Source organism: Chinchilla lanigera, unplaced genomic scaffold (assembly GCF_000276665.1).
Source record: "Chinchilla lanigera isolate Chin_1 unplaced genomic scaffold, ChiLan1.0 scaffold00004, whole genome shotgun sequence".
In the NCBI taxonomy this organism is placed as follows: Eukaryota; Metazoa; Chordata; class Mammalia; order Rodentia; family Chinchillidae; genus Chinchilla; species Chinchilla lanigera.
The window spans coordinates 28350005-28363187 of NW_004955405.1; the positions used below are offsets into that span (position 1 = coordinate 28350005).

General features: G+C 35.5%; 1 protein-coding gene across 2 annotated transcripts in view; it reads right to left on the reverse strand.

Annotated features, from left to right (window-relative positions):
- Dcn (decorin) overlaps positions 1 to 13183 on the reverse strand; it is a 36420-nt gene that overhangs the window by 14512 nt on the left and 8725 nt on the right. For both annotated transcript variants that reach the window (XM_005374450.2, XM_005374451.1), the window contains exon 3: positions 2985 to 3097. In XM_005374450.2, coding sequence (XP_005374507.1) covers positions 2985 to 3097 — 113 coding nt within the window. The remainder of the gene's footprint in view (positions 1 to 2984; positions 3098 to 13183) is intronic.

Sequence of the window (13183 nt, forward strand, 5' to 3'; positions counted from 1 at the left end):
TAGTAGGGTTTTTAGAGAATAAAGAAATCTTATTTTTGCTATTAAATCTATTTTAATCCTTACTAAATTTTCCTTTTTGTCTTCCTTCTCATTCAAATGCAGCTTTCCTTGATGAAATTATAATGTTTCCTTGCATAATAACAAGGAGTAAATGATCAAGAATGAAAGAGTAAGGGGAAAATAGCTATTTAACACCCTCTGCCTGGTCAGACACTCTAATAAACTCTCTCCCTTCTTCCAATGTACACTTTGAAGTGGAACCAAAGGAATTATGAAGACTATGGCTGTCTAGGAACATACTCAGAGGGAACTTGGGAAAGAAAGAACACATTATTACCAACACTGGATTTAAGAAGAATGATACAGAATGAGGTGTTTCTTACTTAAGGATACAAGAATTTTAAAAGATTATTCAGAGTGCACTTAAATACACAGGAAATTGAGATTATTACAAGAGAATTTCCCTTCCTTATAAAAGCAGCTTTGGGATAAGTTTATGAAAATAAAAAGAAACTTTTCAAAATATTTACTAAGGGCTGGGGATGTGGCTCCGTGATAAGAGTTCTTGCCTAGCAAGCACAAAACCTTGGGTTCGATCCTCAGTACCATCAAAAAATATATTTACTGAAAATAATGTTCTTCATTATTACCATCTGTTTAAATGTATTCCAATGATAGGTTAAATAATCACTGCAGACCTCTTTGGTCTTGCCATTAGCTCATCCCCAGTGAAGACTAAGGAAGAGAGCAGAGAGCTGGTGAGAGGAGCCCCAGCTTCCCACCCGGGCAGCGGCGATGGCTCAGCATCTCCCCTCGTCCTGCTTTAGCATTTCTCACTCAGGCGGTGTCCTCCCCGGATTTGGAGCCCGGCTCTTTCCTTGGGTCAGCTTGTATTGCTTGTTGTCTGATGCTCACTCTTCTTCTGCCTTTGCTTTCTTCTTGTGCAGAAAGCCCTCTTTTCTTTTCTCTACCTTTGTTCTGTTAATCTAAAACACTTTACCACATACTTGTTCAAAACACTACCTGGTAAACTGATATAAGATGGTGTCTAATTTATCTCTTACTTACTTTTAACATTTGCCAATATCATATTGCTTATACTGTTGGAAACTGACCATGAATTTTTTATGTGTTTTATTTTCTTTTAGTGATTCTATGTAGAATCTTCAAGTCTTAGGGAAAAATATTTGATCCTTTTAAAAATCCAGTATATGTTTTTCTACTGACTAAATAGTTACTTCTTTTGTCAATTAAGCTGTCAGAAGGCTCATATGTAAATCTTATCTTCATTCTATCAATTATATCTTGGCCAATTTATTTTTTTATATTTTATTTAATAAAATATATATGCAAATAAATAATATGTAATAAAATATATATGTATGTATTTTTGCAATATATCTTATATTTGTATTTCTTATCATTTATCTGTATATCTTACTCTAATATATATAATAATGATTTATTTTTATATTTTACTATGTATTATTTATTGTTACTATATAGCTCCTCAATATTTTCTATCAAGACAAGAAGAAGTAAATGGATGTGAAATTAAAATTTGCTATGTTTACTCTCCTAACCTTAAAAATGTATTTCTATGAAACTCATTAGAAGAAATTGAGAACTAATTCCCACAGATGAGCATTATATCACTAGAAAATCCTATTTTCTAAGAATTCTGTATTTTCAAATTACACTTTTAACATTAAATGACTGAACTCAACAGTTCAAGAGCGTTCCCACAGTAGAACATAGACACAGTGAGATTTTCTTTTTTTTTTTTTTTTTTCCAGTACTGGGGATCGAACTCATGACCTTGCACTTGCTGGTCAGGCACTGTGCAGCTGAGCTAAATCCCCAGCCTCTTACAGTGAGATTTTCATAGGCTAAGTTTAGACATTGAAGCCTGGCTTGTTTGTACTACATACGTGCTGATATTTTGTGGGAAAGCTACCACATACATATCTCACACAGTGATTTTCGTGTCCCTTTGTCAGCAGACATTGCCTTTACTTCTACAGAAGGCTGCTTGAGAAGGCTGAGCCCTATTTGACTGGGCTGGATATTCTCTGTTTACAGCACACCTTCTGCCATCTACAGCTTTATTCATGCTTCAGTCTTTTGAGGTCTCCTATATGTCATGGGAACTGACTTACAGGGACTGCGTCACCCTATGTCCTCCCCTGTCCACTTTGTAGGTTCAGCCAGAGGAGATGTTGGAAGGACGTAAGAGTCAGGACAACAGCTACTCCACTCTTCCATGACTCTAGGACCCCTGAGTTACTTCAGGCCTTCAGGACTTGTGGATCAGGATTCTTTCTAATTCTTTATTTCTTGCTTTAATACCTCCAAGCAAAAACTCTCTTCTATAAAATTTCCCCATGAAACCCATTTGAGGGCCATCTCTTTCTGGTAGAATTCCCACCAGTGGACTGGACACCATAATACAGAGAAGTGGAAATCCAAGTAAAACCACAGTTAAGGATACAGCACACATAATCATAAATACATTCCTGAGTATGTGCATATATATAAAATGTGAAAGATTATTTCTATTTTCTCAATGCCAATATTTGAAAATTTCGAAGACCATTCACAGCTCTCTTAGAAAATAAATGAAAAAACATGAAAGGAACAAAGAAAGAAATAATATCAGTACTGATTTGTTTCATATTTTTCCACTATTGAAATATAACCTAAAAAGATATATATATATTTATTTTTTGCAATGATGTGAAAAATGATTAAGGTATAAAAATTTTTCGAACAGATACTGAAGGTTGGTTATACGCAGGAACACTGGATGATATTTTCCTGGCTAATTCCTATGATGCTCTGGCTGCGCACCATCACCAAGAAAATAGTTTGCTAAACACACATCCATTGATTTATTACCATAAGTACTTTGGGCTTTTTCTAGTTTTGCTTTTGAAAAATACATTGAGTCATATATTACTATCACTAAATAATATTGTTCTTACATGAAGGTTCTTCAGATTCTTAAAGTCTCCATCTTTGATTTCAGTTATTTTGTTGTTCTGCAAGTCCAGCAGCGTTGTGTCAGGCGGAAGATCGGTGGGCACTTTGTCCAGACCTAGCATAGGCATGAAAGTAGGGTGTAGTCAGTAATAAAGGGTTCATGGCTACAGAACTGCAAAGAATGGAATCAGAAGGAAGTCAGTGTCACAGCCATAGTGTTACCAATGACCTTTTTCCTCCCAAGAATTATATCAATTTCAGGTTTATATGTTTGCTTTATCCTTTGCAAATAAGTCAAATGATAATTTTTGGTTTTAATCAGAAAATGAACATGGTGTTTTCTCTATGAAAAACCTCCTCTACTTAAGGGGAAATTTTGTATTTTCTGTAATGCATATCTCAATTCTCTCGTTATACACTATATTTTCCTTCACTGTTTTTGAGTAAGTGCTCCGTTTGAGTGATGTATAAATCTCCACATTTCTACAGAAATACCTTATCAATAGAGACGCACTATAACTAAAACATTAGTTATGAGGCTCCTTTTGCTAAATTGATCACAGTTGTTCACATAACTAAGTGGTAACTAAGTTGGGTGGTAACAACCTGAAAATTTATCCAGACTTTGAGAGACCAATTCTTTCAGGTTTAATTGGAATGCTAGAACAATATTAATTTTAGTTGATATTTTATAACCAATAAATATGCTGCTAATTAGAATAAAATAAATTTGGTAGGCAGAACTTCTCTAAAATTAATTTTATATGTAATTTTACTTTTTAATGTAAGATTTATGCCTAATACAGTTACTACTTTCAGTTCATAAATATAAACATGTTGAATAAGCAAGTTGCTCAGGGTATTATAAAATGTTTCAGTAATCATTTGACCAGTTTTTCTCAAAAGTCATACTGCTTTGAATAAATCATTATAAATGTTAATAGAGAAAAATGTTAAATGAAACCTTTCTTCTTCAGTTTGCTTTGCTCTCATTCGTGTAGGATAGTAAGTGAAAATGTGATATTCTATTAATTTAATGTGGTCATTTTTATATTTTAAGACAGCATAGCATATATCTTAAATGTATTTTGATCATATCTGAAACTAAAGATTTTTTTTAAAAAATTTGTTCAATAGTGCTTTGTTACATTACGCCTAGGAATAATCAATTTATTACATTCTGAGAATATGGCAAGAGCAATTCAAAAATTGCTACCCATGTCTCAAGGAAAACAAGTTCAATTCAGAATTTCAATTAAAAACAACTACAGCAGCATACCACAACCATAATGTTGGTAAGAAATAACCCTCATTTTGTGTCTTTAAAATGATCCATGTCACGCGCACTTCAATCATCTTCATTTTTTGCATGAAAATTACCTGTACTGTATCTAAAATTACTTCTGAGATTTTCCAAATATCTTTTTGTTTGCAATATCACTGTTCTGGTGACAGTGGGAGAATATCTTATTCTTAATTTAGTGGCCACTATCTTCATAAATGTCAATATCGAAAAGCAGGTGGCTATAAACTAACGTCAATATGCTCCATACACATAGAGCTGACACAGAAACAGTTCCACAGAAATAGCAAGAGTGAAGAGCTTTCAGTGATAAACTGTAAACCACCAGAACAGCTACCTGGTAGGAGGATATTTAATGGCATTATGCAGCCGCAATCACTGCCATTTTCAGAAATGTCAATTTACTAATTTCATGCAATTAAAGGGAGTATATTTCTGCCAAAATCTTTGATAATTCATGTTATCCAACTCAAAAAAAACACGTTTCCTTTCATTTGGAGTATACTTAGCTGTTCATATCTCATTATTGCTTCTTGGACTCTGTGTGTGTGTGCATACGTGTGTGTGTGTGTGTGTGTGTGTTCAGTCTTAATGTCCATGCACACTTATTTTTATACATTGGTGAATTTAAATTCCAGAGACTTTCTTAACATTTGCTCAAAACCAAACTGAAAATAAAATTTCAGATATAGAGGAAAGGAATGTGCCTGGGCAGGTAACAATTTTATTGATGTTTTCATCTTAGAATTCTGTAAGAACAGAAAATACTTAAAGGGAATTATATACATTTTATTTCTGAAGGTTTATTATAAAATACTATCTTCAGTCTTGCAATATTTGCAGTTCAAGTCTTGGGGAAATATTTTAGTGACTAAAATGATAATCATATAACTTTATCTGAATTATAATAATTTAATGTCCCTTGGAGAGATTTCACATGTTGATGCTTTATTAGTAATAATTTAGAGGCTTTAGACATTACTTTAAAAATTAAACATGTTACTTTATTCAACTTCACAAGAATTAACTGTGACAGGTAAGGCGGTGTGGTAATTCCCTTTTTTTAAATGGCATTTTGTTAAAACTTAGAGACATGAACAATCTCATCCACCTAGGAGTGCTAAAACCTGGCCAGAAGATAGCTCTCCTAGTGTCCAACATGACTTTGCGTTCAGTTGAACCTATATGTATCTCCAACGAGAATTGTTCTATAGCATGCTATCCATTCAAAGACTGAGACAAAGCATTAGGCTATTAATTAAAATCTTGGAAGAGCATAATGGGCAAATTATTCCAGTATGAGTTCTTAGAATGTCACAAAGAGAGTTACCCTTAGGTACCAGCTAGTCTATGGTTCCCAAATTCTGCAAATGCATTAAAAACATTTTTATCAGAATGTATGTAAATAACAAAAATATAAGGACACTGTTTAGTTTTAATACAAAGTGACACTTTTCTGAGACATTGCTGCCCTTTGCTTCCTTCCCTGCTTTTAATATACCTTCTTTAAAAAATGATTATGATAGTGCATAGCAAGTTGTGATTTTGCTAGGCTTGGTTTTGAGTTTTCCAAGAAACTAACTTGTTCAACATCTCAAAAATTTATTTTTTCTTGAAATCAAGAAATTTCAAAGTTAACTTTCTTCCACGCATCAGCTAACCTTCTTTCTTCCAGATAATAAAGCAAGGATGCAGGTAAATTAAATCAATAATCCAAGGTGCCTGATAGCTAAAGCAGGTCAAGAATCAAGATGGTCTGAAAAGTCAAGTTGGAAGGACCCAGTGCATCATTTAAACAAGTGACCACTGCATACATTTTTAAAAATGCTTACCTACAACTGTCTTCTAAACAGTGTATTTTGAATGATTGTTTTCTATCAGTATTTTTTTGGCTCCTTTGCATACAGGTTTGTCTTTCTGACTGATTAAAGATCAGGCCACTCTGCTATCTTAGTGTGGAATGTGCATAGGATGCCTTTGAGATCCTTTCTGCCATGTGTTGAAACAACATCTCCCTTCATTGTACTTTTATTGGAGTATTTCCCCTCTCAGAAGTGCAGTGGTACATTGGTTCACCAACTTGATTGGTTCCATGGTTCTGGGGAAGATGGTCACATACGCATTCCTCACTCGACGTGCGGTTCTTCAGCAGAAGCAAAATTTTGTCAAATGCTTCTGTTTGCTAGTGGAATTGTTCACGAAGCATTCACAAACTGTAGCGTTACTGTATTAGGGTACAGCTAACTACCATGATCTCAATGTTTTCTAATTCTAAAGTTTCAAATAAGTTATACCATCAAATATGTCATTCCCTTTATGGACATCTGAAATTACCCTCAATATCTTTTCTTTACCATTGATCCATTTTGAAGCACCTTTTGTCATGTAAGTGTCTAAAGAGTACTGCTTTATCTGTCCTATGTGTTTTACAGATTCAAAATAATAATTTATTTTCATGGTACATATTTATCCTAGGGAAGGGTCACATATACACCTCTGGTTGAAGAGAGCATTCATAGATTTATATTGTCAAAAACGAACACACAAATAACCCAGTCTAAAGAACATGCTAAAGTTCATTAAAAAGACAAATCCATGAAAAATCTGTTTTTTTTTCAACAAATAAATTTCAAAGGAAATGTATTATTGAAACTATAGTCTGAAACAAACTGAAGATTTATTTTTTCAAAGTTCAATTTAGGCTAAGGGTGTAGGGTCCTTGATTAGTATGCACAAGGCCCTAGGTTCAATCCCTAGCCCTCACCCCTGCCAAAAAAAGCAAGTACATGTACGGCATTTGCGTATTTATTCACATAAACACACTGTAAAATGAACATTAGTAATATTTTAAAATGATTAAAGGTGTGTCCATGAACTCACTGATTTTAAGAAATTGCTGTTAAAGCTTGAACTAAACATGATTGTTTTATTTAAGAATTTTATTCTTCCGGAAAATATTATCACGTGTGATTGGATAAAATAATAGTCACAGGAATTTGTTTCAAAATAACGTGGAAGAAGAGATGCAGATCAGGACATACATCTCTCATACAGGTTTTGTAAGAATTAAAAAGCTCTACCCCAAAGTAATCATCTGCAGTACTACCAGGGAGGATCTGAATGACCACAACCTATGGTTATCATCAGTAAGGGAGAAAAGTGCACAGCCCTAATCACGCTGCTCATTATTAGACTGTAACTCTCTTTCCCTCTGTACGTTACAGCTCTATGCTAGCATCCTGAGACTAGAAATTGTTTTGCCTGTATGACAAACACAGGTATTTCATCTAAGAATCTTAACCCTGGGCTGATTATTATTTTTTTGTCGCTCATTTCCTGGTATTGCGCTTATCAGTGTTTCATGAAGGGCAGGGCGTTTGGAGTGTGTGTCCGCAGTGCTCTACCTTTGGGTAAGACACCTTCAGTTTAACGAACACATGCTTGCCAACAAGTCCATAGGCCCCAAAAAGCTGCTTCTAGTCAACATAGCCCCTTATAATGGTGGCAAGAATATATATTTTGCAAACCTATAAAATATCATCTGTGTTTATTCATGTTTAGAGCGATCTTTAGAGTGATCCTGGGTTATATTAACTCAAGCATTACCCAGATAGGGTTGGACCTCAGATTAGCGTCCCTCGTCCTCTGTCTCATCACCTGAAAATACTGAGCCTGAAGTAAATTGAGGTACATGAGATACAGATTATTTTTGATGATTGAAAAATGTTCATTTAGGGGCTCGGGATTTAGCTCAGCAGCACAGCGCCTGCCTGGCAAGCGCAACGTTGTGAGTTCGATTCCCACTACCAGAAAAAAAAGAAAAATGTTCATTTGAACTAAAACTAATCATCAAAGAATATAAAACCAGGTGATACTGTATGGGAACAGTTATTCTATCAAAGGTTCTTTCTTTAACTGTTCACATAAATTGAACAAATGTTCTTGTTAGCTATATATATTTGTGTTAACTCTATATAATTTTAACTCAGTGTTTTCTATCAACAACTAGGAGTTTTGTGTTATCCATAAAACAATATGGAAAAGACACAAAGCACTTTAAAATTAATATGACAACCACCCAGGTAAACTTTGCTTCAAATAAGATGTTCTATAATATAAACAAAGTCATTGAGATGTGGCATAATGCCTTTTTTATTATCTTAAGCAGGCTTAACTATAAAATGATCTTATGATTTATCTAATTTCTTAAAGAATGTGTATTTTTTAAAAAATATAATAGCTTTCATAGTGATATGTAATATGTGAGGGCCCTCTGGACATAATCATAGTTTATGTTCATGCCACTTATTAGAAATACATAAAAACCTAAATAAATGTGTGGAGGCCGGGTGTGGAGGTTCACGCCTGTAATCCCAGCACTTGGGAGGCTGAGGCAGGAGGATTGCTGTGAGTTCGAGACCAGTCTGGGCTACAAAGTGAGCTCAAGGTCAGTCTGAACTGCATAGTGAGACCCTATCTCAAAAAGACAAAAACAGAAAAAAAGTAAATAAATGTGTGGATAATTGTATTATCCAAAGATGGAAAAACATACATTTCCTACTTTTCATTCTCTCCTACTGTAAGAACTCATCCCAGTTCCCTCAGTAAGTAGGTTGGATTCCCCTCCTTCCCCACCTAATCTAGGGTAGAATTTCTGATGCCTCTTGAGCCAGTAGAACATAGTAGAACCAAAATTTCACAGAATTTTCCAGCAGAAAACGCAGTACAGCCACTTTCTAGTGCTACTGGAATACTATCTCTGGGGATACCAGAATCATGGAAATGTCTCCACTGAGACCATGTTTGGAAAGGCCACCTGAGTCCAGGCTAGCTCTCCCAGGACACTGATCTCAACAAATACCTGACTGCAGTTGCATGAGGCCACACGTGACAAAGTTCTTCTGAGCCTTTCCCAAATTTCTGGTACTTCAGGTTATAAGCGAAATAAAACTGTATCTTTAAGTCATAATATTTTGGGTTAATACTTATTCAGCAATAGTAATGGGAAGAGAAGTCTGTCTTAAATTAATTTTTTCAATAAACAGCCTTTAATATAGTTGTAAACTTTCCAATAAAACACAATTCCACAGGGTAGCCAAGAAGTATTTATTTTCTCTACCAAATCATCCAAAAAGGTCTTTAAAATATGATTATTTGTCAAAAAAGGAACTCTCCTTAACACATTCTCAGAAAATCACTTCTGAGTAAAGTCTAGGAAGACATGCATTCCTCTCCCCTCTGGTTATCTCATTGATAAATAGCATTGTTTTGCTTATAAATGTCAGAACTCTGGTAAACATCGTGTTAGACAAAGATCAGGTTGCCCTAAGACATCCTGTCTTTTTTTCCCCTGCTGTGTGGCAAGGAACCTACTCCAAGATTTATCCTGGTTGATATCCAACAATTTATTTTTTATAATTCTGTTTCTAGCTTAGTAACTAGGACAGTGCTGATGCGCTTAGGTCATTTTTTGACAAATCACCAAAAAGATATTTAGAATCCCTAGCCTCAAATAAAATCTTCTTGCCCCAGGAAAATATGGTTTCTCTCTTTCCCTTTTAAAAATGGCAATTATCCTGTAATGTCAGTGAGACATGGGATAAAATAGAAAATTTACCAATTTCCTTCTATTTTCTTTCCAAACAAACTCAAGAAAGGTTTAAGTTTCCTACTTTTTTTTCACCTTCAAAGGGAAGAATCAGGACTAGTGTAGCTGTACCACTTCTAACTCCCCGTCAGCCATGCCCCCCCTGTTTCTCTGCTAGGAGCATCAAAAATGTATCCACGCATGCGTGGAAACATGTGTATGCTCATCTCTTCAGTCAGTAAACATTTATGGATTTTTAAGAACCCACAAAGTATAAGGCATTTGACTAAGTTGAAGGTAAGCAAAGATAAATTCTTAACTCACTAGCATTCTGGAAGAGACGGCAGGTAAACAATAACAGTATAAAGAGGTAATCAAAGCTGGGTGAGTGGACTGATTCCTGTAATTCCAGCACTCTGGGAGGCTGAGGCAGGAAGATAGCAAATTTGAGTCCAACGGAGGTTACTTACTGGTTTAGTAAGACTGTTTCTCAAAAAAATAAAATTTAAAAATCACTGGGCATGTAACTCAGTGTATGATCTCTGGATTCAATCTGCAGAACCTAGTACAACACTGAGCTAACTGAAAGATGCTACATAATTATTCTCATGTATGTGCAATTGATTATTACAAAATAATCAAGGTCAATGTAGTTTATTTTTTGTTTGTTTGTTTTTTGTTTTTTTTTTCTGGTACCGGGAATCGAACTCACAACCTCGTGCTTGCCAGGCAGGCGCTGTGCCGCTGAGCTAAATCCCCAGCCCCAAGGCCAATGTAGTTTACAGTAAAAGTAAAAAAAGAAGTGGAAATCCCAGAAACTTTCTCAAAGCTGTCTACAGAATACATCGAGTCAGTACATTTTGACTGTTACCCTGCAGTTGCTGAAGAATCGATCCCCACCTGCTTTATTTTACTTCCCTTTATTTTTTTCTTGAGGAAAAAGAAAATCTTCTTGCTATTCTATGAAGAAGAATAGTTGAAACGAGAGTCTCCTGGCTTTCCTCTTCTACCGAGGGAAATACTTTTCCAGCTAATCCAGTTCCATCCTGTCCCCTGGAGCCAGGGTGTTCTTCCAAAGAAAAAGCATCCCAGCTGCAAGCTCACAAGATACCCTGATCCCACACAGCTGCTCGCCTCTCCCTCCTGGGGCCAAGAAAAAGCAGGGATATGTCAGTTCTCGGTCAACTCAAAGAGACAGGCACTTCCTCAGCCCTTCACTGATCTGTCTTTAACTGCTTGTGTCAGCAGTCAAGCAAACCTCATCACTTGAGCATCTCTCGCTTGACCTGAAGACTGCTCAAACTCTGCTCATGATAATAATGTGGGCAATGTCCGGGGCAGTTCTGTGTCCAGCCTCTGATTTGTAGCACTTTTTGAAAAACCCTATTTGATGCATTAAGTGACATCTCGTGTCCCTGCTGCTATAGAGCTTGATGGAAACTGTGAACTGAGCTTCTAGCACTCTGTGTGCCCCTCTACAAAGCAGCCCTGATTTATTTTTCTGGATTGTTTTCATAGGACACATCTAGTGAGTCAGTTGCCTCCGATGTAAGTTTCCCCAGATAAACAACAAGCTGTGATTTAATACATCACAAAAGGGAAACACTGTCAGAATTTCCATCAGCTCAAGCAAAGTGATTTTTGAAAAGAAACTGATTTCATGCAATTTAAAGAGTTGTGGTTTTTTCCTGAAGTTTTGAATGAAAATATTCTTTGAATCAAGGTATATTTTAGGAAGAACTAATTATTTGTAATGCTTTTAGATGATAAAATTAAATATCTTCCATCTTCTGGTACCATTTTTACAGGATTAAGTATGTGAATTTGGAATCATTTGTGATTATGAAATAGCCCAATGAGTCATTACACTGAACTCAATCAAACCAATTTTGTACAAAGGAACATTGGTTTTGAGAACACTGAATTGCTTAATAATTGTGCAATTTTTGGATTCTTGTCTGTTCATGTTTGGAGATAATGTGTATCTCTTTAGGAAAGAAGAGAGAGATGGTGCTGTTTTGTGCACAGCTCAACATGCCACATACTTATGAGAAATTCTAAATTTCAAGTAAAAGAAGGATATATTAGAAATAGCCTCAAGTTATGGGCTGAATTCATCTGAAATGGTAAACTGATTATAAAAGTTATTATGGTAAGTAGTTGGCATGTATTTTATATTATTACCTAATAAAGCAAAAAACAGTCCTATTTATCAAGTAAAAGAAATAAATTAAAAATTTCAAAATTATAGCTAGAAAATGGCAAAGTAGGATATGAGTTTAGAAGTGCTTAACTGTATGATCTAACCTCATTCCACTAGTAATGTTAAAGGTATTTTAATTCTTTCAAAAAATGATTATAAAAAATGTGTTATTATTACTTTAATTTTGGAAAATATAAAAAGACAATGCTTATGCTTATTTGACTTTTCAGGGCTGGTCTTCAATTCAACAATAAGATGAAAGTCTTTACCAAATTATGCTCTATTCCCACTTGATCCAAAGATACAGGGACAGATCAGAATACATAATAGGGGCTGGGGATTTAGCTCAGCGGCAAAGCGCTTGCCTGGCGAGCACAAGGTCATGAGTTCAGTTCCCGGTACCGGAGAAAAAACCAGAATACATAATAGAAGAAGCTACCTTTCCTTAAGATACTAACATAAAACAGAGCACACAGTCAAGATTATTATAAAGGTCAGGATTTTTGCGAAGGACTTGACAAGAATGAGTCACATTCATCAGCTGATGGACCCCAGGTTGTTTCCATGCCTTAGCTATTGCAAATAGTGCTCCAGTGAATGTGGGAATGCAGATGTCTCTTTTGTATATTGATTTCATTGCCTTGTATATGCATCCAGCAGTGGGATTGCTGGATCCTACAGTCATTCTATTTTTTTTTTTTAATTTTTGAGGCACCTCCACGACATTATCTATGATAAGTGTCTAATTTGCTTCATTACCACTAGTATTCAAGGAGTCCTATATCTCCACATCCTCACCAGCACTTGTTGTATTTCATCTTCTAGGCAATGGCCCTTCCTAGCACAGTAAAGTGATACATCACTGACGCTCTGCTTTGCCTACCCCCAGATGACTAGTGATGTCCAGCATTTTTTCATGAGCCCACTGGCCATTTGTATATCTTCTTTTGCAAAATGTCTGTTTAGCTCTCCTGTCCATTTTTAATCAGGTTGCCTTGCTTGTTCATTTCAGGTATTTTGCTGTTGAATATGTGGGATGCCTTAAATATTCAGTCCCTATCAGATTTGGAAGGAAGATGCCTTAAATATTCAGTCCCTATCAGATTTG